The sequence below is a fragment of the Suricata suricatta genome, chromosome 10 (assembly GCF_006229205.1).
Source record: "Suricata suricatta isolate VVHF042 chromosome 10, meerkat_22Aug2017_6uvM2_HiC, whole genome shotgun sequence".
NCBI classification, from domain to species: domain Eukaryota; kingdom Metazoa; phylum Chordata; class Mammalia; order Carnivora; family Herpestidae; genus Suricata; species Suricata suricatta.
In genome coordinates, this window is record NC_043709.1 from 126949294 (window position 1) to 126976238 (window position 26945).

The 26945-nt window shown below is 40.4% G+C and overlaps 1 protein-coding gene and 1 long non-coding RNA gene across 5 annotated transcripts in view; one reads left to right on the top strand and one right to left on the bottom strand.

Moving 5' to 3' along the window:
- Window positions 1-6054: 6054 nt before the first annotated feature.
- LOC115303517 lies at window positions 6055-11927 on the bottom strand. The gene is made up of 3 exons (XR_003914100.1): window positions 11578-11927; window positions 6777-6858; window positions 6055-6498 (listed from the first exon to the last, which is right to left on the bottom strand). It is a non-coding gene; the product is annotated as an uncharacterized LOC115303517 (long non-coding RNA).
- Window positions 11928-12214: 287 nt separating this feature from the next.
- The window catches only part of UPF2 (UPF2 regulator of nonsense mediated mRNA decay), a 118360-nt gene continuing 103629 nt past the window's right edge, over window positions 12215-26945 (top strand). Inside the window, exons 1-3 of one of the 4 annotated variants that reach the window (XM_029953308.1) lie at window positions 12215-12423; window positions 17827-18206; window positions 23002-23781. In XM_029953308.1, the coding sequence (XP_029809168.1) occupies window positions 17845-18206; window positions 23002-23781 (1142 nt within the window). In that variant the 5' untranslated portion in view covers window positions 12215-12423; window positions 17827-17844. Of the gene's footprint in view, window positions 12424-12546; window positions 12654-13824; window positions 13900-16933; window positions 17129-17826; window positions 18207-23001; window positions 23782-26945 lie in introns of those variants that run through there. The other 3 variants (XM_029953307.1, XM_029953310.1, XM_029953309.1) reach the window with 3 other exon arrangements.

Below are 26945 nucleotides of genomic sequence, written 5' to 3' on the forward strand. Positions count from 1 at the left end.
TATGGGCAAGTAATAAATTGTATCATGTATCTTGAATGTATCATAGATAAGCTGCTATATAACGACTGCCACTTCAGATAGCTGTGAAATTAGGTGATTAACTAGTTGTTACTTAACCTTCTAATTTCTGTATAAGTCTAATTACATGAAATAGAAGTTGGGGTTTTGATTTTTTACTTTGCTTTTCTGTTTGGAGTGTCATTGTAACTACTGTAGTGTAAATGATGGAAAATAATTGCATATGTTAAAAAAATAAATAAACAGAAAAAAAAACACATAGCAGACTGTGGAAAAAGAGCTATTGTAATCATTACTAAACTACTAATGCTGTTGTAAAACTACAGCTTTATATAATTTAATAGTTTTATTATTCCTGGAAAAGAAATGTTTTGTTCTCTTATTTGCTATTATTTTTATACCTACATAGGAGAGATACAGACAGTTATGTGGAGATGGTTCTATGTACAGTTTTATATAGATACCTAGAATTACAATGTAAAGCTGTAATAGTTGCATGAATGCTGTGCCGAGTATCAGGCTACCAGAGTCTAATTCCATTTCTTCCATTGATTGGCTATGTGACCTTGGGAGGACACAACCACACTATTTCCTCATGGTCTACATTGTCTTTAACGTTCCTTCCATTTCTAAAAGGTTTTGATTCTAAAGCTTTCTGGGGCTCCAGGCCTCTCACAAGGTTGCAGCTTGACCGCTGGTTGAGATTGTAGTCTCATCTGAAGGCCCATCTGGGGGAGAATTGACTTTCATTTCACCCACGTAGTTGTTTAAGGACTGAATTCCTCATTGGATGTTGGTCAGAAGCCTCCCTCAGTTCTTTGCAATGAGTGCCTTTCCAAAGGGTAGGTCACCACATGGCAGCAGGCTGCCCTCAGAGAGAGAAGAGTGGGAGAGAGAGAGAGAGAAGAGAGAGAGAGAGAGAGAGACAAAGCTCTTCATCTTGGTTTTTGTAAACTAACATTGGTACTAACACTCACTGGTATTATACTCACTGGAAAGGTAGTCACTAATTTCGGCCTTCACTCAAGATGTGAAGACCAGAAGGCAGGCGTCACTGAAGGCCATCTTAGAGACCGCCTACCACAGCCACGTGACCATTTTTAGAAATGTAGGACTGCAGGATTCACTGTGCTCATCCTTTTGGCCTGTTTCCCATGCGACTGGAATCATGTGACTCTTCTCCCGGCTGCCATGACCCTCTGCCCTGCTAGCCCTCCATCCTTTCTGTTTCTATTCTGAATGCTTTTTCCCTTGTTTTCCTTTTCCGCCTTCTGATTTTCATCTCGAGGCTCACTCTCGCAGAAAGTCCATCTGTCACCATTGAGACTTGCAGCCCAGCTCTCCCACCTGTATTCTGTGAGACCTCCAAATGATGCACTCAAGACCCCTTCCTCTCCTGAATTCCCATAACACACAGAGGCGGTGTCTTCAGCTGAACATTTTTTCCCTCTGTTTATCTTGCCTCCCAAAGGGTTAAGTATTTGAGTGAGGATAATGATTTTTTTTTAACTGTTTGCTTGAATGTTGTTTATCTTGAGTGCTCTGTAAGAGTACTTCCAATTCTAGCATTCTGTAACTCAGTAACTCCCATCTCCTCCCTAACACAGTAGAAGCATGACATTGTTTTACTTTATTGAAAATCAATCTGGTGTATATTCATTTGATGGGAAGTTACAGGCATTTACTTACTCAATTAATATTTATTGAGTACCCACTATATGCAGCATTGTGCTAATGCTTTGGAACACAGAAGTGAAGAAGGAAGACATGGTCCGTACTTTCAGAGCCTTACAATCTCACACAGCAGTAATCACATGAATAATTAATTACAATTGGAAAAGAACCATGGAGGGTGGGCGTAAGGTGCTATGAACCACATAACTGAGGCGAATGTTATCTAGTCTGGAGGATTATGTAAACTGAAACCTTAAAAATGAAATAGGAGTTAGGCGAGTAAATATAAGTGTCAGGCATGAATAACTCAAGGGCAACATCAAGTTGGAACAAGCTCCTTATTCTCTCCTACTGCTTCGTGAAGGAGGGAGTGTATTTTTAAAAGACTTTTTTTTCCTTTAAAACATACTCTACTTGTGCCATGGTCTTATTTTCACTTTCCTTCCTCTTACATCATTCCATCAGAGCCATAACAACCATCATGGTAACACACCATCTTTCTGAACTATCGTTGGGGCCCCTGGGTGGATCAGTCAGTTAAGTGTCTGACTCGTGGGTTCAAGCCCCACATGGGGCTCTGTGCTGACAGCTCAGAGCCTGGAGTCTGCTTCAGATTCTGTGTCTCCCTCTCTCTCTCTCTGCCCCTTCCTTGCTCACGCTCTGTCTCTGTCTCTCAAAAATAATAAACATACATTAAAAAAATAAAGAAAAGAAAACTATCGTAAGTGCTCCTTCAGAAAATATCCTTGAGGTAAGTGACCCATTCCCCAGTCCCCCTCTTAGCTTTGCTTCTGGAGCAACTGAGTTGATGTTGATGCCATTAAGTGAGATGAGGAAGAGTGGAGGGGTGGGGCACGGGGTGGCTCAGTCAGTTAAGCATGGAACTCTTGGGTTTGGCTCAGGTCATGATCTCACAATTTATGGGATGGAGCCCTGCCTTGAGCTCTGCACTGACTGTGCAGCTGGGAGTGAGGGCAGGTTCCCTAACTTCTCTATCCCTCATTTTTCCCATTAGTAAAATGGGCTTAATAGTACCTATCATATTGGATTTTTGAAAGGTTTAAATAATTAGTGCATGTAAAGTGTTTAGAACAATGCCTGACACATAACAAATAATGTTAGCTATATTATGATTGAGCTGTTTTAAAATTTTAAAAAAGAATAGTTGATTCTCTCTCTCACCTCTCTGCCCCAACCCTGTTTGTTCTCTCTCTCTCTCTCAAAATAAATAAACACATTTAAAAAATTTTTAAAGAAAAATATTAAAAAAAATAAAATAACTAAAAAATTAAAAAGGATCGGGGCGCCTGGGTGTCTCAGTCGATTAAGCCTCCGACTTCGGCTCAGGTCAGATCTCATTTTCGTGGGTTTGAGCCCCGCGTCAGGCTCTGTGCTGACAGCTAGCCCAGAGCCTGGAGCCTGCTTCTGGTTCTGTGTCTCCTTCTCTCTCTGCCCCTCCCCCTCTCATGCTCTGTCTCTCTCTGTATCAACAATAAATAAAACATTAAAAAAAATATTAAAAAGGAATCATTGCATAGATTTTGCAAAATAATAAGTATCAAAAGATGATGGCTTATTGTCTGATATTGAATGTTGGGTATGAGAAATTTATTTATTTATATATTTTTTATGTTTTTAAATTTAATTTTTAATTTTTTTTTTTGAGAGACAGAGAAAGCAGGGGAAGGTCAGAGAGAGAGGGAGACACAGAATCCAAAGCAGGCTCCAGGCTCCGAGCTAGCTGTCAGCACAGAGCCTGATGCGGGGCTTGAACCCATGAACTGAGAGATCATGACCTGAGCAGAAGCCAGCCGCTCAACCGACTGAGCCACCCAGGAGCCCCTTAATTTATTTTTGAGAGGCAGAGAGAGATGTGAGCAGGGGAGGGTCAGAGAGAGAGGGAGACACAGGATCTGAAGCAAGCTCCAGGCTCTGAGCTAGCTGTCAGCACAGAGCCCGATGCGGGGCTTGAACTCATGAACCTTGAGATCATGACCTGAGCCGAAGCCGGACACTTAACCGACTGAGCCACCCAGGTGCCCTGGGTATGAGATATTTAAACCCAAGTGTTTAGATGAATCTTTCACGAAGATGGAAGAAAGGGGGCAAAACACGATGGGCATGGCTATTTCTACAGCTTTTATGGGGAAATTTAGGGAAGTTGAATGTATGTATAAATGTGTCTGCAGTACAGAATCTTCCAAAGGAAAATAAGTTGGAAATTACACCCATTCTTTGCCACTGACACACAAGTTGGGGCGCCTGGATGGCACAGTCGGTTGAGCATCCAAGTGCTGATTTCAGCTTAGGTCATGATCCCAGGGTCATGGCATCAAATTCCATGTTGGGCTCTGTGCTGAGAGTGGAGCCTACTTAAGATTCTCTCTCTGCCACATCTGCCCCTCTCCCCTGTGCACAAACACACTGTCTCTCTAAAAGAGTAATTAATGAAATAAATAAAAATGAAACTCCAGTCTATGATTGTTTCCTCTAAAGTATTGTGCTCTTTTCACTCTAAGTTTTTTTTTTTTAATGTTAATTGATTTTTGCAAGAGAACAAGAGCAAGACACAGAATCTGGAGCAGGCTCCAGGCTCTGAGCTGTCAGTACAGAGGCCAAGGGACTCGAACTTACAAACCGCAAAATCATGACCTGAGCCAAAGTCAGATGTTTAACCGTCTGAGCTACTCAGGCACCTTCTTTTCATTCTAGTTTAATCCTACATTCTTGCATCAGTACACAGATATTTCTCCCTCTTCCAAGACAGCATTTGCAGAAGACGAAAAACTCTCCCTTTACCTTCTTAGGTGTTATATCTAAGGTGTGTGAATTAAGCTAACAAAAGACAATTAAAGGGGGGAAATGGTCTACAACTTTAACTGATGTTTTTTATTTTACATGCAAGGAGGCTACATAGAAAAGAAGTGAAAATCCAAAGAAGTAGCTTCAGAAGCTTATATACCATTTTAACAAAGGGTGATAAATTATGGAAAGATGCCTGGACAAAGGAAAGCAGAGTTTGGACTTCTAGGGGCCTTAAATTGTGGGCACGTAAATATATGTGGAAACTGATGGAACATAAGGCTTATTTTAGTAAGGTTTGTTTGTCCAGACTCATCTTGGGTGTCAACTTTCCATCTTCTTCATGGTCACAAGTCTCTCAGAAAGAAGATCAATGAATATCCTCATTTCATAGAAGTTTCTACTTTCAGTCAGACAATGGAAGGTCCGAGAAGACTTCTTTGTGCCTCTGTTGATTCTCAATTGCCTTCAGCTCAATATAATTTGTATGCCAAAGTGATATATTTTGGAGTGGAATATTCTAATTCCCTTCATATTCATTCACTTAATAATCTTTCTATCAAAATATTATTAAATGCCTTCTGGTGGCCCCAGGACACAAAGATGAATAAGCTATAAATCATATCTTTAAGGAGCTCACAGTTTTAATGAGAAAACAAATATAATATAAACAGATTATTTCAATATAACATAATGAATGTTATAACAGAGATGTTCAGAGGCTGCTATGGAAACCCAGGCAAGGCCAGGGACCTAATCGGATATATGTGGGTGGTGGTGATGAAGAATGGCTTCCCCGGGGAAATAATGCTTGAATGCCTAATTAGAACACATTCATGGGAGAAAGGACATTCTAGGCAGAAGCATAATATGTGCACTCAGGGAAGAGGAAGTCTAGTCTGTGCAGGTTACTTATTATGTCTAGAACTTAGACCTGAGGGGGACGTAGGAGGAAGAGAGAAAAGGCGAACGGTATGCATTATTAAGGTCTTCTGCTAAGGACTCCGAATTTTACCTTTAAGTCAGTGGCTTCCAATGTGGACTGGCACAAAGGGGTCTGCAAGATGATTTACTAAGGTGAAAATATTAGAACTTCCGGGGTTTTGTATTCTTATCTTTTCTATTGGTGGGAGCTATCATATATTTGTGTAGTATTACATATATACACAATTTTGTATCTAAGTAAATATACAAGCATTGGGAGGATGCCTTCTTCCCGTCCCCATATGATTATATGATCAAAGAAGTTTGGGGATGATTGCCATTAAGGGCAGTTAAATGACCTGAGACCCTCTGAGGTCGGGAGTGGAGAAGACTAGAAGCAGTTAGGAAGGAGAACCAAGAGATGGTTGCCAGCAGTGTGGGTTTGAGTTATGTGGCTATGAACTCAGGCTGTGGGGGTCGGGGGATGGGGACTCAGGCAAGGTATTTCTGAGACATACTAATTGCATTTGGATAGAGGATGAGGAGTAAGGACCACTTAACTACTGGAGAATTTTTCCTCTATGTTCTTCATTTGGAGGTGTGAATTAAACTAATAGACAGATTAACAGGAGAAAAGGCACACTATTTTTATAAATTATTTACATGCACAGAAGTTCACCAAAAAGATGTAGAACAAAGAGAAGCACTCAGACTCAGGGTTTAAGCACCATTGTAACAAAGAAGGGGCTTGAGTTTCAAGGGTCAACAAAGTGTGGGGAAATATACGGGGAAACTGATGGAAGATAAGGGTTGTTTCAGTTATCTGTTTACGCAAACCCTTCTGGGTGTTGACTATCCCGAGTGATAAGAGTCCCTCCCTCCTTCCTGATTGAGGAGTTGGGGGAGGGGGCAGAAACCTTCACAAAGGGATATTCATGCACTGCCTTTAGCAGATAAGGGGAGTTCTAGAGAATTCTTCCTGCGTCTGTTGATGCTGACTTGTTTTCAGCTGAAAATAATGATCATGCTGAAGTATGACATTTCAGGGTGCCACAGTCTGATGCCCTTTAGCACCATTAACTGAAAGAATAAAAATTTAAAAAGTAGTAGAGTTACAGACCAACATTAAGTCCAGTTTTGGACATTTTAGATTTGAAGTATATGTGGACTATTTTATCACAGCTGTCCCACAGCAAAGACTAAGAATTATAGTTCAGGAATTAGATTAAGACAATTAGATGACCTAGGGTTAGCTTTCTCACCCCTTACTCATTAGTTCCCTCCCTCCAAATAGTGAGATTGGTTATTCTGCTGGACACACTGAAGTAAAATCAGAATTAGAAATGATATTTACAAACCTCTGCCTTTATTGGTTACAATAGCTAAGAAATCTCTTCCTTTTTCTTCCCCTCTGGGTCTCCCAGCTTTATTGGAGTATAACTGAAAAATAAAAATGTAAGAGATTTAAAGTGTACATGTGATGATCTGATTTTTCTCTCTTATTTTTAATTTTCATTTCAAGTGCATCTTAGCACAGATTTCCAATGCTTGGTGCGAACGGTTTCTGGTGCAGTGGTGTCATGCCTGCATTAAGGCGACAAAGCGCTGTTGAAACACTATTTACACAAACTGTAGGCCAATTAGATCCTTTAGATGACTGTTTACTATTTCTGAAATGACTTAGTACTAGCTAACACTTACACAGCATACACTGTGAGCACTGTGCTAAGTGCTTTTATTTGAATTACCTCATTTACTGTTCATAAAACTCTATGAAAAGTACTGTTATCATCAAGATTTTTAAAAATCAAAAGCTGGATCTCAATTGGTTAAAGAATTAGCTCAAGGTCAAATAGCTGGTGTATTTTGGAACTAGAATGCGAATTCATGCAGTCTGACTCCAGAGATGCATGGGTTTTGCTTCCATGGTGGCTTTTAAACTAGTTCTCTTCTTGGGGTGCCTGGATGGCTCAGTCGGTTAAGCGTCCAGCTTTGGCTCAGGTCAGATCTCACGGTTCGTGGGTTCGAGCCCCGCATCGGGCTCTGTGCTGACAGCTAGCTCAGAGCCTGGAGCCTGGAGCCTGTTTCGGATTCTGTGTCTCCCTCTCTCTCTGACCCTCCCCTGCTCGCACTGTCTCTCTCTGTCTCTCAAAAAGCAAAAGCCTCTGCTCCTCTGGACTTGTCCTGTCTATACCCCCCCACTACTGCAGCTCTCAGAACCACATTCTGATGTCCTCTTCTATTCCCTTTAATTCACCAATGTTCTTGGTCTTGTTAAGAAGCAAACCACAGGCCCCAAATGGGAGTCACTTAGAAGAAGGCCCTGTATCATCAAACCAAGTCTTCATAATACCTAAGGAAGTTGCAATTGCCACAGGAGCGTAACCTTTAACGAGTCAACATGGAATTTCCTGGTCAGCACTAGGAAATATACTCATACACCCCCTCTGTTCCCATTAGGAGGGTGACCTTGCCTAAGACAATGCATTCTTTGCTAATAATTTCCTTTATTTCACTCTCTGCCTTTAAAAACTGTCTCTTCAGGGGCAATGGGGTGGGTCAATTGGTTAAGTGTCCAACTTCGGCTCAGGTCACGATTTTGTGGTTCGGGAGTTTGAATCCCATATTGGGCTCTGTGCTGACAGCTTGGAGCCTGGAATCTGCTTCTGATTATTTGTTTTCCTCTCTCTCTGCCCCTCCCCTGTTCACTCTCTCTTGCTCATTAAAAAAAAAAAACATTAAAAAGAATTTAAAAAACCCGACTGCCTCTTTTCTACAGCTTGACAGAGCTTTTTTTCTCTGTTTGCTAGACGGTATACTGCTCGATTCATGAATCATTGAATAAAACCAGTTAGCTCTTCAAAGATACTGTTAAGTTTTTGTTATTAAACAGCCTTTTTGTCACTATTTTCTTTGCAACCTCTATTCCTGTCAATATGTTAACCTTATGCTCACTCACATACACATCTTGTTCCCCTTAATTTCTCTCTGTTCCCATGATCCTTCATGATTATTCTCTGAGTAAGGAAAGGAGAATCCTTACTCTTTTCTTTCTCTGTTATCCCTCTCATGGAAACAACAAAAATAACGAACTATTCATCTCTTCTGGAGAAATTGGCATCTGTAGGCTGGATGGTTTTACTTTAAATTCATGATCAGAAACGTCAAGCAGTGTGTCAGCAACAATCCTTAGTATGTATCTCCATTGCTTTCATGCTCTGCAAGGTGTCTCTTTCCTACTTTCCCTTCTGATTTTGAACCTCCCCCAATCTCTCCCTCACCCCACTCTTACCTGAGTGACCTTGCCTCAAATTTCATTGAGAAAACAGAAATGATCAAAGATCTTTAGTTCTTTATAATCCCCCCTCCAAGTCTATAAGCCTATCTGTCCATGCATCCATCCGTCTTCTCTCTTTAGATCTTGTAGAAATGTCTCTGCTATCAAAGGCACTCCTTCTGCTTGTACTTTAGATTCCATTCCTTTATACCATCACAAGGATTTTGTTCCTTTGTTACCTTCTTTCTCTCTCCTGCATCATTAATATTTCCTTCCCTATTGGATCATTCCCATTAGTATACTTCCTCTATGTATCTCATAAAAGTATAAAAAAGATACAAATGTAAAAGACACAAAACAAAATCCAACCATAATCTCCTCCAATTATATTTTTCTGCTGCTCTTCACAACAGTTTTTCAAATACCTGTTTTCACTTTTCCCATCCTCAACTTAGTCCTGAACATTCCAGATATGTCCCCATTATTTCACTGAACTGCCTCCTGCAAAGTCAATGTTGATTCCTATGGTGTCAATCCAATGAGCCCTTCTCTGTTATCATATTATGTTCTCTTAACAATATTTGAGACAACCACTTTTCCTTTCCTGATGCTTTTCTCTGTCTCTCTCTTTGTGTGTGTGTGTGTGGGGGGGGGGCTTTTGTGACACTTACACTCTTCGGGTTTCTCCTTTCCTTACTCAGTCTCCTTTTTGGAAGCCTAAACTCTACATTTGGAAGTTTCTCAGAGTTTAGTCCTGGACCCGCTCTTCTTACTACATTTTCTTTAGTGATCTCATTCTTTCTTATGACCTTGAATACTAGCTATGTTGACGATGCTCTAACTGTCATGTCTAGGCCACAGCCCTCGTCTCTGCCCATTGGATATCTATATATCAAGTTGCAAAACTTGTAACCTTTCAATTCTTCAGGTTTTAGCTCAAAAGCCTTCCTTGGTCACTCTACAATAGCCAGCCTCTTCTTTCTCTCCAATTACTCTCCATTATATTACCCTGTTTATTTCCTTTGCCACATTTATTCCAACCTTTTAACTTTTTGCTTATTTACTATCCATCTCCTTCATTAGATTATAATTTCATTTACTGGACTTTCACTAATTTGCTAGGCACTGTTCTAAGCACTTCATAAGTCTTGTGATTTATTCTGCTTTTCTGACTCACCATATTTATCAAAAACAAAGAAAAAAAGCATCAGTTCACATTGCTTTGTTTCTATTTTGGTCAAATTAATAGAAGGCAGTAGTAATAAACTGATTTTCAGTCTTCCAGTCCCATGAGATATCTCAATGATTTGGTAACTAGTACTATTATGTTTCACATATGTGATATTTACATTTGCCTAAATGTACCCTCAAACACTTAAAGATTTCTTATTGAATATTTCACAACACATTCGAGAATGTATTAAGTAGAGAGACAAAGGTAAGGTTGTTTGAAAAGTTACCACCATACACTTTGAAAAGGTGGGTGCTTAAAGAAACAGGTAGTTTACACTAGCTTAGTCAAATTAGTCATCAGCATCTAAAAGACAGAGATGTATTTGTTCAAGGTACAGAACATTTTTGGCAGGACACCAGGTAGTTGATTTCACATGAGGTTTTTTTTTTTAATTTGGGATTTGTCTTGCCCTGAAACTGTAATCCTTTTCTCCTGCATTTGCTTTTTTCTGAGAAGCAACATTATAACTGGATTTAATTTTTTTAATGTTTATTTATTTTTGAGAGAGAGAGAGAGAGAGAGAGAGCGAGCGAGTAGGGGAGGGGCAGAGTGAGAGGGAGGCAGAAGATCCGAAGCAGGCTCTGTGCTGACACCAGAGAGCCTGATGCAGGGCTTGAACTCACAAACTGTGAGATTAGGACCTGAGTCGAAGTTGGAGGCTTAACCAACTGAGCCACCCAGGCTTCCCTTAAATAGAAAATACTATCATGTAAATATATATATGTATGTACATACATGTAAATATATATACGTACATACATATGTTTTTTCTTTTTTCGTATCATAGAGTTCTGTCAACTGAAGCAGGCGAAAAGGAAAAGGCATTTTTTAGAATTTTCTCAAATGATGAAATATATAACACTTAAAAACTAAAATGTAGTCACAGAAAATAAAAGTTTGATTTATCAGAATGCAAAAATAATGGCTTCTTCAGAGAAATGTGTTTCTTCCATTTAGAGATCACAATGATACCCCACATCAGAAGGCTCTGGTGGCTAGTGACATCTTTCTTTGGAAAGAAAATAATGGGGAACATTTTCAGTCCAGGAAAAAGTTTAGACATAAAGGCAGTGGGATACATCAAAAAAAGCTTGGGATTTTTAGAGTTAGATTTGCATATAGTACTATTGTAAGGACACAGGTCTGAAACAAACTGACTCTGACCTTGGAGGCCTAGGTGTTAGCTTCTAACACCCAATCAAGAAAGGCCAGTTAACACCTTTAACATTTCTAAGGGCAGGCCTAAAGATAGAAGCTACGCCCTACGTGAGGGTCCTGGGCCCACTCTAATTGGTTATAGTTACTGTCAATGATGTTATGCTATAATGATTGGACCCCTATACCTGTGTCACAATTTCCTGTAACTCCCTCTTCCCAAACTCATAAATTCCCTACCCCGCCTTTGTTCGGGGCTCTCAACATTAATTCACTGCACCGGTAAGGTCTGTGAGCCTGAGCTTAGGCCCCGCCAGCCTAAACTTGTAATAAAGCCCTTTGCTTTTGCATGGGTGACTCGGTCTCCCTGGCAGTCTCTGGTTTTTAGGGGCGATATTAAAATCTGGGTATAACACTATGCTTACTAGTTTTGTGATACTGAATTCATCTTTCTGTGACTCAGTTTCTGTAAAATGAGAATCATAATACTTACCAACAGTATTATCATCATTAAAACAGATTTAAAATAAGCAAAAGCTCAATAAAAACGCTCTCCTCTTTTTTGATTTCATGTATTCACTTTCTAAGATCTGTTAAGAAAAACCTTGATTCTTCTTCACTCTGGGTTTTGTTTTTACGTCGAACATCTAGAAACTGCTTCTGGAAATTCCCCCACGGGACTTTCTAGTCTTTCTAGGGCACTCTTAAATCTAGACTCATTTCTACCCAACTTCTACCTTCCTCACCAGCCATATTCTTCAGCTTCTCCAGTTTCCAACTACCTAAACCTTCAACCTCACCGCTTGAATTAGTCCAATCAAACTTTCCCTTCTAAGACCTCTTTCTTACGTTGGCTCCAGGAAACTCCCCTGAGGATCACGTGGCCAAACATGTCCTGAACGGCGCTCCGTAATTCTCCTACTGTTCCACCGCCCTTCCTTACCTCCTGTTAGCTCCGCCCCACCCCATTCTAGCTTCTCGCCAACCCCCCCCCCCCCCCCCCCCCCCCCCCCCCCCCCCCCCCCCCCCCCCCGCAGTCCCTGCGCCTGCGCATCTCTAATTCAGGCGCTTTCCCTTTCCAGGCGACCAATCCACTTCCTGCCTTTGGTCCTTGTAACACTCCTCCCCTCCGCTTGGGGACCTGGCTTGAGGGATTGGTTGTGGCTGCCCTATGTATTGCCTGTCTGAAAAACTCGCTCCTCTCATCGAGTAGACCATTTGTACTAGCCGCTTTGTAGGTCGCACATATCTGAGCCTTCGCTCTCAATCCGCCACCCCAGCGTCAAGCCGAGGACACCGTTATGCCGGCGGAAGGGAAACCCGGACAGTTTTCGATCAGGCATGTGCGCGGACGGCTTTTTCCTTTCCCCCTCCCTCCGCCCCGCCCCCACTCGCAGCCGGGCCGCGCTGGTGAGTGGCGGGCGGGAGGGCCGGCGGGCGGAGGGAGGAGGGGGAGCTGAGGGAAGGCGGGCCCTCGGCTGCGAGATAGGTGGGGGGAGGGGAGGGGAGAGCCCGAGCGCTGGAGTTGGTGCTGGGAAACCCGGGGCTAATGTTGACAACAGGCTCGAGGTGAGTCTAGGGGAACCTCCTTCCCCTCCGCTTCAACGATCGGGGGGAAGCGGGGCTGGGGGGCACCGGCCTGGACTCCTACTCCCCGAGGGACCCAAGAGGCGACTCCGCACCCCAGCGCTCCGGGGGCGGCGAGCAGTACACGGACCGTAGCTCCGGCGTCGTCCTCCTCAGACCCCTCTCCCGGAGGCTCCCCTCATCTCGGGCGCCCCCGGCCCGGGGCAGACAGGAGGGGCGGCGGAGGGGGTGTCTGCCCCCCATGCCGGGGCTGGGCCTCGGGGCCAAAGGCGGGGAGCCTGCCGTGGCGGGGTGAAGGTGTTTGGGGGTGTGGAGTAGCGCGAGGGGAGGTTGGGGAAAGCTCTTTGGGAGCCGGGAGGGAAGCGAGGGCGAGGAAGTGGGGAGGGTGCGTGTGTGGGAGGATGTGGAGTGGGGAGACCAGCCGGAGAGTCCCCGTCGCCGGCAGTGAGGGAGTGTGGGGTGGGAAGTTAGGGTTAGGGCGAGGAGGGTCCACGAAGGTGACCGTGGTCACCCGTAGGAAGGGGAGTTGTGGCGTGGAAGCGTGTTGGGTATGGGACTATGCCGCCGGAGCAGGGGTTTGTGGGAGATGTGTGTGGAGGGGAAGGGGGTTCGGCGTGTTTGGGGAGGGTGGGCACAGGTTAGTGGCTTTACTTCTGTTTCGTCACGGAGACTGAGGGTTCTTCCCTTGCCCTCGTCCCAAGGCTCCTAGTACTTTCGTTGGTGCTTCTGAACCAAGGAGATCACCGCAGGCGATTTGGTCGTCGGGTCGGCCAAGCAGAGGCAGTTTAGGAATTTGGGGGTACACCCTGAACCCGTCCACCTGCCCTCTTGCTCTTTGGGGACCCGTATGTAGGGATGCCGCCGACCAAAGTAAAACTATCACTCGCTCTTTGCGTTTATCATAGTTTGTGGTGTTAGTAAGGACTGTACAACTCCTCGACGAAACCGGTTTTGAACTCTGGTGAAATTTGTAAAAACTTTGAATGAGTCCTTGGTAAGCAGGACGTTTTGTGAAGCCAGAGATTGGGAGATAATGCCCCGGTGGGATTCTGCCCATAGAACATTTTTAATAATACAGAATTAAAAGGTAAAAGAACATTGTCTTAACTCTGGCGTATTTTCAGAGCCGTCTGATTGTGATTTCATACATAGTCCATATGGCACTTTGCTGCAGGAGTATCTTTAAAAGGGAAACTCTCGTTTTTCTGCGCTCTGTCCCCCAGTACAGGTACTCACCCCATTGGTACCTGTTTTACTAACTATAATAAAGTAGTTTTACTTCTTTTTGGACATCGGGAACATTTTTAGAAAACCAAATCAAATATACAGCCCAAGACCCAGGACTTTACTTGGGGAGCTAGGAAGGTGGTTTTAAAGCATGGTTTCCTTTTAAGGACTGTCTGTGATTGTCCTCAGTAATTTGTAAGAGCTAATCCTATTCCAATTAAAAGTTCACTCGTATTTAACTTGATTATTTTGAGATGCAGTCTATTTAAAATTTTAGTTTCTACCGGAAACTTTGAAGCACTTCAGATACAATATTTGGCTGTTAATTAAAAGTGTGGATTTATCAAAATCAAGACGTTTTGGCATTTCACCAAATATGGTTTAATTGACAGTACAAATGCATACTGATCTAAATTATGTTGTTTGTAAATTTGGCTTTTAAAATCTTGAGTCAGGGTATAGAGTGGAGAAGAGCACTGGATGGTGAGCCTTGACTCAGCCATTAAACTAGTGTGATTGGGCTGGTCACTCTTCTTTCTGTGGTGTCTGTAAAAATTGAGAATTGGAGTAGATAAAGTCTAGTAGTCCTAACCCTAAAAATTCTCATCTTCGAACGACCTTTTCAGTGTTCTGTGTTGAAGAATAAACATTTATTGAACGCCTTCTTGCTGCTAGCTACTGTGTTGGTAGTTTAAGGATTCTCTAAGGAGAGGTAGCAGTGCCTCCATTTTCTCAATGGATAGACTCGGAGAAGTTGCCCATTTCCCACAGCTAGCCGGCTGCACCTTAAACGTCTGGCTGATTTCAAGGCCTGTATTACTGCCATGTGTTGTATTGCTGCCTTTACAAGAGACTTTACATTTTCCGTCACTTTTTTTTGTTCACCGATATTTAGTTCCAAGTGTACTTTTGATGTTTGTCGTACAGAGATGAGGGGATCCGAAGACTGTATCAGTACCGAGACTTAAGACTGTCTTACCGAGAATCTGTTTTATCATGCTGTAGAGCAGAACCAATTCATGAGTGCCTACCACAGTTTGATACAGTACGCACTTAAAAATTCATTGGATAAATGAATACTGTAGAGAGTCACAAAAGTTAATAAATGATCCTTTATGAATTTGTCAGATTCTAAGTGACTGGCTTAATGTTTTTATAGAACTTAATATCTAATTTTACCTTGATAAATGAGACATTACTTGTAAATTTTGATGTCGTTCTTTTTGTTGTCTGTAGTTCCTTGTATCACTGAAATGTTGTTTGTTGACACTTCATTTCAGAAAATACAAACTCTATATATAAACTGTATTATATTTTGCATATAATGACAAATATCCTTAAATAAGATTGTATTACTACCTTAGGAATTACCTTATCCCTGTGTGTTTTAGCTAGTGTCTGCCAAAAGTTAAAAACATAATATAAAAACTGCTATCAGGGACTCTTTCTATTCAAATACATAATTCTATGATTTGTCTTAGTCACTATCTGATCAAGTCTTCCACTTCACAGTTTGGTTCCTAATAACTTTAATAACTTTAGTTGAGAGTATGGGTTCAAATTCCTGCTCTGTCACCAGCTGTGGAGGCCTTGGTCAAGTTACTTGGTCAAGTCTCAGTTTACTCATGTATAAAATAGGGAAAATAATACCCTCCTCATAAAGATTTTAGTATTAAATGAGATAATATATATAAGCTGTTTACTGTGGTACCAGTGACTGGTAGCTAGGAGTATTCTCTTTTAAAAGTTTGCTTGCTTTAGGGCATGGTATTTTCACATGAAAGGTGGGTATTTGAAGCTGTGTAAGCTATACTTCCCAGATAGCATAAATGTTAACTGCTACCTTGCCAGCAAATTAGTAATTATGCTCTTTCATATTTTAATGATTGCCTAAACGGGATTAACAGCTTTTTTTTTTCTTCTGAGTTATACCAATGAAGTTAACTAAAGCCTTTGGGTGTTGCTGTCCAAATAAATGCATAGAATGTGGATGAAGAGTCAAAGAGGAAAAGGGGAAGAGGCAGTTGAGAGAAGATATAGTGTTGAATGTGCCTCCAAAAATTAAAGTGCTTCTATTGGCCTACGTTTTCTTCCTATGATGACAGTTTTTTGGAGTGCTGAAATAAATGCGTGTGTGTTTATGAAATAAATATTTATTATTGCAAATGTTTTGTTTGCTGATCTAATTTTTTTTGCTGTAACTTAAAATGTATATTTGAAAATAATTAAGAATACTGTGTATATATTTAGCTTTTAATAAAAAAAAAGAACCTAGGCAGTTTAAATAGTTTAATTCCATGTTTCCTAAATAGAAAGTATTTTGATGCAGTTTCAGATGATTTAGGACTTAAAACATGAATTGCTGTCCATTAAGGAAATTATATTGGAACACTAGTTCTAAGAGAAAATTTATTTTTTGAAAGGAAAAATGCTGAATTTTTTGGGGAATAGTTTTTTGTTCTAGTTTATTTCCAGTAAACCGTATAGAAACTGTACTCTAGACTAATGATATCCAGTAGATATCCAGTAGAATGTTCTCTGTCTGCACTGTCTGATGTGGTAGCCACCAGCCCTGTGGAAGTGAGTACTTGAAATACGGGCAGTGACTGAATTTCAGACTCTTAACTAATTTGCATGTAAGAAGCTACTTGTGGCTAGTACAGTGGTTTCTAACTGGTGGTGATTTTGCTCCCAGGAGACGTTTGGCAATGTGTGGAGTAATTTTTGGTTGTCAAAACTGGGGAGATCCTGCTTGCACCTCCTTAGTAGAGAAGGCAGGGATGCTGCTGAAGTTCATGTAGTGCGCAAAATAGTGTCAGCTCCCATCTCCCAAACAAAAGTCCCAAAGATTTACCTTGCCCAAAATGTCAGTACTGAGGCCAAGAGGCCCTGGGCTGATGGCTACTGTATTGGCAGATACAGACCGATATACAGATTTTATAATCATCCTTATGTTTATGTATAGATTAATTTGACTGATACTAATGAAAAGAAGATTAAAAGTCTAATATAATTTGAGATTTGACGGTTTCTGTATTTGAAAGTTTGATAAGGTTAAGAATGATGACGTGAAATTTGTGTCTACTGTTTTGTCTGTTCATTATAGATGGCAAGAGTTCCTTTATGTTCCAGTTTAGATACTTCTGTTGCATATTGTATGAAATAATGTCACCAGCGTCTCCTAACAGAAAGCGAAATGTTGGGATTAAAACTGATTTAGGGGAGCCTAGGTAACTCAGTTAAGCATTTCTCTCTCTCTTTTTTTTAATGTTTATTTTTGAGAGAGAGCACAAGGCAGCAGGGGCGGAGAGAGGGGAACAGAGGATCTGAAGCTGGCCCCATGTTGACAGCACAGAGCCTATGTGTGGGGCTCCAACTCATGAATCAGGAGATGATGAATCAGGAGGTCATGACCAGAGCTGAAGGCAAGATGCTTAACCGACTGAGCCATCCAGGTGCCCGACTCTTGATTTCAGCTCAGGTCATGAGTTCAAGCCCCACATTGGGTTCCACGTTGGGCATGAAGCCCACTTAAAAAAAAAAAACAAACAAAGAAACTGATTCAAAATATTCTCAGATACATGCTGAAGTACTTATAATAAAGTGCTATGTTTTATACTTGATAATGGTTGATTTTGGGAGGTTGGTGATATTGTGCCCTGTACTTCTGTTTGTGCTATTTTTCTGTAAGAAGGAGTTAATAAAAAAAAAAAAGTACTTAGACATAGGCATAGCTAATAATGATAGAATGTGGAATGTGACCAGGAAATTATTATATCACAGAAATAGTATTCATTTTGCATGCATATATTTAAACTCTCACAACAATGCATTAATATGTTCTGTTTAAAAAAGTGTCTTGTTACTAAAAAAAAGTCACTGCATCTACAATACTACAAAGAATACTAACATTCTTTTATTCTTACAGATTGTTCTGGGTAACATAATGCCAGCTGAGCGTAAAAAGCCAGCAAGTATGGAAGAAAAAGAAACTTTACTAAACAACAAGGAAAAGGACTGCAGTGAAAGGCGGCCAGTGAGCAGCCGGGAGAAACCAAAAGAGGAGATCAAGCTTACTGCCAAGAAGGAGGTTATTAAGGTCCCTGAAGATAAAAAGAAGAAACTGGAGGAAGATAAGAGAAAAAAAGAGGACAAAGAACGAAAGAAAAAAGAAGAAGAAAAAGTGAAGGCAGAGGAAGAATTAAAGAAAAAAGAGGAAGAAGAAAAAAAGAAACATGAAGAGGAAGAGAAAAAGAAGCAAGAAGAGCAGGCAAAACGTCAGCAAGAAGAAGAAGCTGCGCAGTTGAAGTAAGAACATTTATTTTATTTATTGATAAGAAGGAATGGGAAGAATGAAATGTTGGGAAAACAATGATTATTTGAAATCGGACTTCTGAGTTGCAGTTCCTTGAGAGTTGGGAGTATTTTAAGTTACTGCTTGGTTTCACTGACTAGAAGCATGCTTATGATGCCTTAATTCTAACAGTTAAATAATAGGAATCTTTAATACATATTTTTTGAGAGGTAGGGTAATCTGGATTTTTATCTTTTTATATTTTTTTGTTGGAGGGGGAAGGAGAGAGTGCAAGCTAGGGAGGGGCAAAGAGAGAGGGAGATAGAGGATCCCAAAGTAGGCTCTTTGCTGACAGCAGAAAGCCCAGAGAACCTGATGTTAAGCTCCAACTCCTGAACCATGAGACCATGATCTGAGCTGAAGTTGGATGCTTAACTGACTGAGCCACCCAGGTGCTCCTGGAATGCTTTGATTTTTAAAACAGCTTTTCTTTTTAAATGTTTATTTTTGAGAGAGGTGGAGACAGAATCTGAAGCTGGCTGCAGACTCTGAGGTGTCAGCACAGAGCCTGATGTGGGGCTCGAACTCATGAGAATTGTGAGATCATGATCTGAGCTGAAGTTGGACACTTAACCAATTGAGCCACTCAGGTGCCCTTCATGGTGTCAGTTTTAAGTTGAGAATCTAGGGGCACCTGGGTGGTTCAGTTGGTTGTGTCCGGCTTCGGCTCAGGTCATGATCTCACGGTTCGTGAGTTTGAGCCCCGCATTGGACTCTGAGCTGACAGCCAGCTCAGAGCCTGGATCCTGCTTCAGATTCTGTATTTCCCTCTCTCTCTGACCCTCACCTGCTTGCGCTGTCTCTCTCTGCCTCAAAAATAAATAAAAAACATTAAAAAAAATTTAAGTTGAGAATCTTTAGTTCTTAATGGCTATTTGCGGAATTCTTACTATGTGCCGGGCACTACAGAGTGTATCAGCACATATCCTAAAGGCAGTTGTAATGAATAAATTTTAAGATCCTCATTTGACAGATTAAAGAAATGAAGCTTGAAAAGGTTAAGTAACTTGCATAAAGCCCTAATAAATAGTGGAGCTGCTCGGTTTTTTTGAACGTAGCCAACTTTAAAGCTTTAGTCCTTTGAAACAGTTTTGTAGTACCTCCCATTCTTCATCTAAATCTATTTTCTACCTTGTAAATCTATGCAAGTAGTATAATTAACTGGCAAAAACCAAGGCAGTCCTCACAGGAAACTACCAAGATGTAGCAAAATGGCAGCTGTTGAGTAGCAGGAACTGTTCTCTTCATATATGTGTACATACATATATACATATATGTATATGTAATTTGAAAAGCTCTTTGCAAACATGAATTTTCATGGATCTCTAGCACGGCTCAACCACCTACCTACTTTCTTACCAGAGTTTTTAAACACCTCTATTTTTAATGAGGTAGTAGAGTCTTAAGTCTAGAAGGCAGTACTAGTGGCCAGTTTGGGAATATTCAGAGCCATGATTCTTTTTTTTTTAAATATTTTTAATGTTTATTTATTTTTGAGAGAAAGACACACACAGAGTGTGAGCGGGGGAGGGTCAGAGAGAGAGGGAGACACAGAATTAGAAGCAGCACAGAGCCTGACACGGGGTTCGAACCCACGATCCATGAGATCATGACCTCATGCTGAAGTTGACCACTTAACTGACTGAGCCACCCAGGCGCCCCCCGAGCCATGATTCTTGAAAGTTTCTTATCTTTTACCTAAAAAAAAAAATTAACAGGAAGCTGTGGACCACACAGAATGAGGCAGGCAGGTACAAAATGAGACTGCTGTTAAGTATGAGTGTAAAAAGAGCACTGGGTTTTGAAGACTCATGAAAAACAGAATGTAATGTATTTCAGTGCTATTTCATATTAATTACATGTTGAAATTGAAATTTTTTATTTTAGATCAATTGAGCTAAAAATATGTTCAAATTAATTTGAAAAATTCATAAGGATATTCAATTTCACTGTTACTTTTTCTCCTCCCTCTACCCTCCTATGGAAAGAGCAGACAGAACAAAACAAACCGACCACCAAAATCTCAACTTTTTATTGGGAAAAATTTTAACATATTTAAAAGATAGGATAGAGGGGCGCCTGGGTGGCTTAATCGGTTGAGTGTCCGACTTCAGCTCAGGTCATGATCTCACGGTCCGTGGGTTCAAGCCCCGCGTCAGGCTCTGCTGACATCCCAGAGCCTGGAGCCTGCTTTAGATTCTGTGTCTTTCTCTTTCTCTGCCCCTGCCCCTCCCCTGCTCATGCTCCGCCTCTGTCTCTCAAAAATAAATAAAACATTAAAAAAAAAAATAGGATAGAATAATGAATCAGTCCTCCCAAGCCCCCCAGCCACTCCGTCTACCCAGCATCAACAATTATCCATGTTCCCCCCTGGAATATTTTAAAGCATTATTATTTCACTGGTAAATGTTTGATTTACGTATCTTTTTTTTTTTTCAACTTTTTTAAAAGTTTGTTTATTTTGAGAGAGAATGAGCCAGGGAGGAGCAGAGAGAGAGAGAGAGAGAGAGAGACAGAGTTCCAAGCAGGCTCCAAACTGTCAGTGTAGAGCCCAATGTGTGGCTTGAGCTCATGAACCTGGGAGATTATGATCTAAGTGAGCCAAGAGTCAGAGGCTTAACTGACAGCCACTCAGGCACTCTTCATTTATGTATTTTTTTATACTTTTAAATTTATTTTTTGAGAGAGTGAGACAGAGCATGAGCCGGGAGATCAGAGAGAGAAGAAGACACAGAATCTGTAGCAGGCTCCAGGCTCTGAGCAAGCATTCAGCACAGAGCCTGATGCGGGGCTTGAACCCACAAACATGAGATCTGACCTGAGCTGAAGTCGGATGCTTAACCGACTGAGCCACTCAGGTGCCCCTCATTTATATATCTTAAAGTTGTTTTTATTGTAGATGAAAAATGGACTTTATATACATAGGGAGTTGTTCATTCATTCATTCATTCATTCATTCATTCATTCATTCATTCATTCTGAGAGAGCTAGAGCGGGAGCAAGGGAGGGGCAGGGAGAGAGAATCCCAAGCAGGCTCTACACTGTCAGTGCCGCAACTCCACACAGGGCCTCATCTCACAGACTGTCAGATCATGACCTGAGCTGAAATCAAGAATTTTATGCTTAACCCACTGAGCAACCCAGGCACCTTGTGAGTTATTTCTTAAAGTGCATTCTCACTGCTTACCTTGTATTTGTGTTTGACTGGGAAACTTCAGAGAGATACTCAGTGTCAGTGTCCGTGTTTGCAGTGGTGAGTGCAGTTCCCTATTAACATATAATGGCTTTTAATGGAAAAATCATAGAAGGGTTGCTCAGGGATGGTTATCTCAGAAAGATGGAAATCTGCTTTGTTAGAAATTTACATTTTAGAGTTACATATTTTGGTAGCTCAGAGGCCTTAAATATACCCTCCCACCCTGCCAAAGTTATTCTACTACTTCTGCAATTTAAACATGTTCTTTTAATTGTTTGTGTGTGTGTGTGTGTGTGTGTGTGTTGTTTTTTGTATGTTTTTTCAGGATAAACTGTTAGCCTTTTATTATAGGAGTTTTAGCTTATAGTTATTTTCTGGTTCCTTTCCAGGTTTTCTTAATTACACTTGAATTTTAAGACCCAAACAAAGAAAAGTACTTTATTAAAGATTCGGTTAATGCCAAAGTATGGAAAAATGGTACTTAACATATTAAAACATTTTTAATGCATTCTTTTACAAATGTTACTCTTTAAAACAGTCTTTGTGAACAGTTGTTTTTTTCTATAGTACCAATGCTTTTATCTGTTTTAGTTTTTTTTTTAATTTTTTTTTTTTTTAATTTATTTTTGAGACAGAGGGAGACAGAACATGAGAGGGGTAGGGACAGAGAAACAGGGAGACACACAATCCGAAGAAGGCTCCAGGCTCTGAACTGTCAGCACAGAGCCCGATGCGGGGCTCAAACCCACGAATGTGAGATCATGACCTGAGCTGATGTCGGAGGCTTAACCAACTGAGCCACCCAGGCACCCCTGTTTTAGGCTTTGTATTCTTCCGAGGCATTTTATATTTTTCGTACTACGCACCATGTGTTTAATCAATTTATTTTTTCACCTTTATTGTACAATTGACAAATAAAAGATTTTTATCGATGTAGTTTGCCTGTTGGCAGAATGATTTTTACTCTAGTTATTCAGAATCCTCCACTCTGTCAAGTTTGATATTTTCAGTATACTGGATTCTCATTATCTTAAGTCATTAATAAAATGTCCTTAAAATTAGGAAAAGGGGCACCTGTCTGGCTCAGTCAGTAGAGTGTGCAGCTCTTAATCTCGAGGTTTTGAGTTCGAGCCCCACATTGGGCATGGAGGTAACTTAAAAAAGAGCTCTTTAAAAAAAATAGGTAGGGAAAGGGCCTTTTGCATGGTTTGTTCGTTTTGGATGCTGATATGTATTTGACTTCTTCATTTGCTTTTGCTCTTAGGAATTTTGGCAGTGATGCTTCAAAATATACAAGTTATGGGGCTTCTCAGTGGCTCAGTCGGTTAGGTGTTTGACTTGGGCTCAAGTCATGATCTCACAGTTCGTGGGTTCAGGCCCTGCGTCGGGCTCTGTGCTGACCGCTAACTCAGAGCCTGGAGCCTGCTTCAGATTCTGTATCTTCCTCTCTCTCTGACCCTCCCCTGCTTGCACTGTCTCTCTGTCTCTCAAAAAATAAAAAAACCAAACAAAATACACAAGTTACTTTATTTACTTGTTTGTTTTTTATATAGAGAGAAAGAAGAATCCCTTCAGCTTCATCAAGAAGCTTGGGAACGACATCAGTTAAGGAAGGAACTTCGTAGCAAAAACCAAAATGCTCCAGACAACCGACCAGAGGAAAATTTCTTTAGCCGACTAGACTCAAGCTTGAAGAAAAATACCGCTTTTGTGAAGAAATTAAAAACTATTACGGAACAACAGAGAGACTCCTTGTCCCACGATTTTAATGGCCTAAATTTAAGCAAATACATTGCAGAAGCTGTAGCTTCTATTGTGGAAGCAAAGCTGAAAATATCTGATGTGAACTGTGCTGTGCACTTGTGCTCTCTCTTTCACCAGCGTTATGCCGACTTTGCTCCGTCACTTCTTCAGGTTTGGAAAAAGCATTTTGAAGCGAGGAAAGAAGAGAAAACCCCTAACATTACTAAGTTAAGAACTGATTTGCGTTTCATTGCAGAATTGACAATAGTTGGGATTTTCACTGACAAGGAAGGTCTATCCTTAATCTATGAACAGCTAAAAAATATTATTAATGCCGATCGGGAATCCCATACTCATGTTTCTGTGGTGATTAGTTTTTGTCGACATTGTGGAGATGATATTGCTGGACTTGTACCCCGGAAAGTGAAGAGTGCTGCAGAGAAGTTTAATTTGAGTTTCCCTCCTAGTGAGATAATTAGTCCAGAGAAGCAACAGCCTTTCCAGAATCTTTTAAAAGAATACTTTACATCTTTGACCAAACACCTGAAAAGGGACCACAGGGAGCTTCAGAATACTGAGAGACAAAACAGGTGATTTTCATATTTCTCAGAATTGAGAATTTATTTTGGATCTCATACTTAAAAATCTTTTAAAGTCTTCATGCCCCTGAAAGAACTTGTGGCAAAGGGTTCCTTGCAGGTGATTTCTTACCCTTTCCAGGAGAATTTCACAGTGTAACAGTTTAGGTACTCGTGTGTAAATGAGAGTCTATCTTAGATTTTATTTCTGAATTTAAAAGAAGCCTGGGAAGTATATGGTGATTTTTACTTTATTGATGTGTTTTGTTCCTGTGATTTAAATAACTTCTTAATGTTGAGGGATAAATTTTCTCTTCTGTCACTTTAACTTATCTCCTGTTATTTTTGTGTGTTTTGTTGTGCCCTCTCTATGACAGGTTTGCTTTCATTGTTTTGTATCTTAATTCATTGATGTCACTGCCGATATTTGTTCTTCATAGAAAACAAGTCATTATTTTAGATCGGAAATTTGGAAAATAGTGCAACAAATTAGATGTGAAGAAAATTTCTTAAACGCTACAATTTAGAGTGCATTTATAGGAGTCTTTCTCCTGGGAACATCCGCTTAAAATTCTGAAGGAATAATGTATGTGCCTGTGGTAATTAGTAAGGGTACCTGATTGAGGGGGCGCTTTTGATTTTTACAAGATAACTACTATGTAGCCTCTGTACCAGGAGGCATCAAGAAACTAGAAGTTGATGTAAGTTGGTGGGCACTATGTCAACTTTTATGGAGAGTGGATTTGGAGGAGGGCTAAGGGAGTCCACAAAGGAGGCAGCAGCAATAGCTTTTGACTGAATACTTTGCACCTATTTAAAGTGCATGGTTGAGAGTCTGAAATGGCTATTTTTCAGGAATTAGTATTGGAGAGTATACTTTTCTATTTCCTTAAGGTCCTTCCACTATTGGGAAGGACTTTACTGGTTTAAGTAGTTACCACTAGAAGGTGATTGACTTAACTAGAAGACTAGTAGTAGTATATGCCCGTATTATGGTTAGGTTTGGAGGATAGGTTCTGAGACTGTACGGCTAAACCCTGGTGGTTGAGGATCATTCAAGAGGCAAGAGTTTAAGATGGGAATGGTGTTCCTCAAGGTTACTTTAAAAAATATATGTATATGTTTTATATATATATATATGTATGTGTGTGTGTGTGTGTGTGTATTTTTGTTTTGTGTTTTTGATAGTGAGGACTGTTTCAACTTTGAATAGACAACTTCTGGCTGTATTTATATAGTCAGGAATGAGTTTAAAAAAATAGTGGTCCTCTATTAACCTCAGGTATTTAAGATCTTAATCATGGCTTTCCTAGAGTTTTGTCATTTTCCTAGTCCTTTTCTTTTTCCCATGTGTTCCACCTAATACATCCCAACTGATTTTGTAAGTATGCTTTGATTACTTTTCATTGGCTACTTTAAGGGTTTTATGTGTGTGTTGATTTTTAATTGGCCTCACAGAAGCTTAGAGGGTAGAGGCTACAATGATTTAATTTAATCACCCAATGCAGGAATCCATTTTATGGATTATCTGGCAGATAAAGTATTCTTCCTTTGAAAACCTCTCAAAGGAGCTTAGAGCCATTTCAGTGTTAGATACACCTACAGGCTGAAAGTTAACTCTCCATGAAATGGTTCCCTTTGATTTACTTCTTCTTTTCTGGTTCCTATGGAATAAAGCTACTGAAAGTGGCGGGGGCGGGGGTCCGTGAACTGTTTATCTGTTCACAATGAATTAAGTCGAGAAACAGCTGAAGCATTTAGACACCTTTCTAGCAGTTTTCCATAGTTGAGGTATTGTTCCTGTATTTTATAAAAGCATCCGCGGTCATTAGAAAAGAATGACTCCTTTACCATAGTTTGAGAAGCGCTGACATGGGACATGTCTCCTCTTTCATACCCATGATAATATCTCAGATACTTGCAGACTGCCAGGATTTCTCCCTTTCATCTTCTCAAGGCCAAATACCTCCTGTTCCTTCAGTTTGTTCCATGATTTTGACATGACTATCCTTTGGACATTTGTTTTGAATGCATTTTTTCTTGCCTGTAAACTAAGATTCCATTAGTTTTTATAGCTGCTTTGTCATTCTTTTGACTGTTAGGCTTATGTACGCCTAAAGACTAATTTTTCAAATGAACTGCTGCCAAACCAGTTCTTCACCTTGAACTAGTGGAAATAATCTTCTAAACCTGAAAGCAGACTTCCCTGTTTTAGCTTTATTTAGGTTTTTTTGGCATATTATTTTAGCCTAATGATAATATTGAATATTGATATTTATTATTAATATATTAACAACTTATATTAATATGTACTTAACTTCTGGTCATATTCAGCTTTGATAAGCAGGCCTATTCTTTAATCTTACTCAAGTCACTGGTGAAAATTTTGAACAGGATATAGTGTTAAGAGCATGGTTTTGTGGCCTTTCCCTAGAAACTTTTACTCATTTCAATATGGAACTGTTAACCTGTGGTTATTAGAGGAGGTTATTTACCTACTGGAAATTGACCTTGCCATTGTCAGAGTCATTTTATCATGGGATACTGTCTACTTAGATGGAGTAATTTGGGAGATGGGAAAATCTTAATCATGATATAGAAAATAATTGACATATGGCTTAATAAATAACTCATGCCTAGGACAGCTTCAATTCAAGGAGCCTCTGAAGTGAAGATTTGAATACCTGACTGACCAAGACTGCAGGGTCCCTTTGTATTAGTACATTACAGTGTACTGTAAAACTGATCCGTTTCCCAAAGTTTCCCCCTCCCAGTCATGATCAGTAGGAGTTTTGAGGGTTTTGTAATCATGGGAATACACCATGGACAATAATTTTTCCCAGTAAGATTTCTCTTAGGCATGGTAATGCTGGAAATCTAAGTGTTAAATTACTTTAAGCCTTCAGTATTTTATTTTATTTTATTAATTTTTTAATGTTTTTTTTTATTTTTGAGACAGAGAGACAGAGCGTGAGCAGTGGAGGGGCAGAGAGAGAGGGAGACACAGAATCCAAAGCAGGCTTCAGGCTCTGAGCTGCCAGCATAGTGCCCTACATGGGGCTTGAACCCACAAACTGTGAGATGATGACCTGAGCCGAAGGTGGACGCTTAACTGACTGAGCCACCTAGGCACCCCAAGGTTTTTCAGTATTTTAATCATGATAGTATAAAAAGAA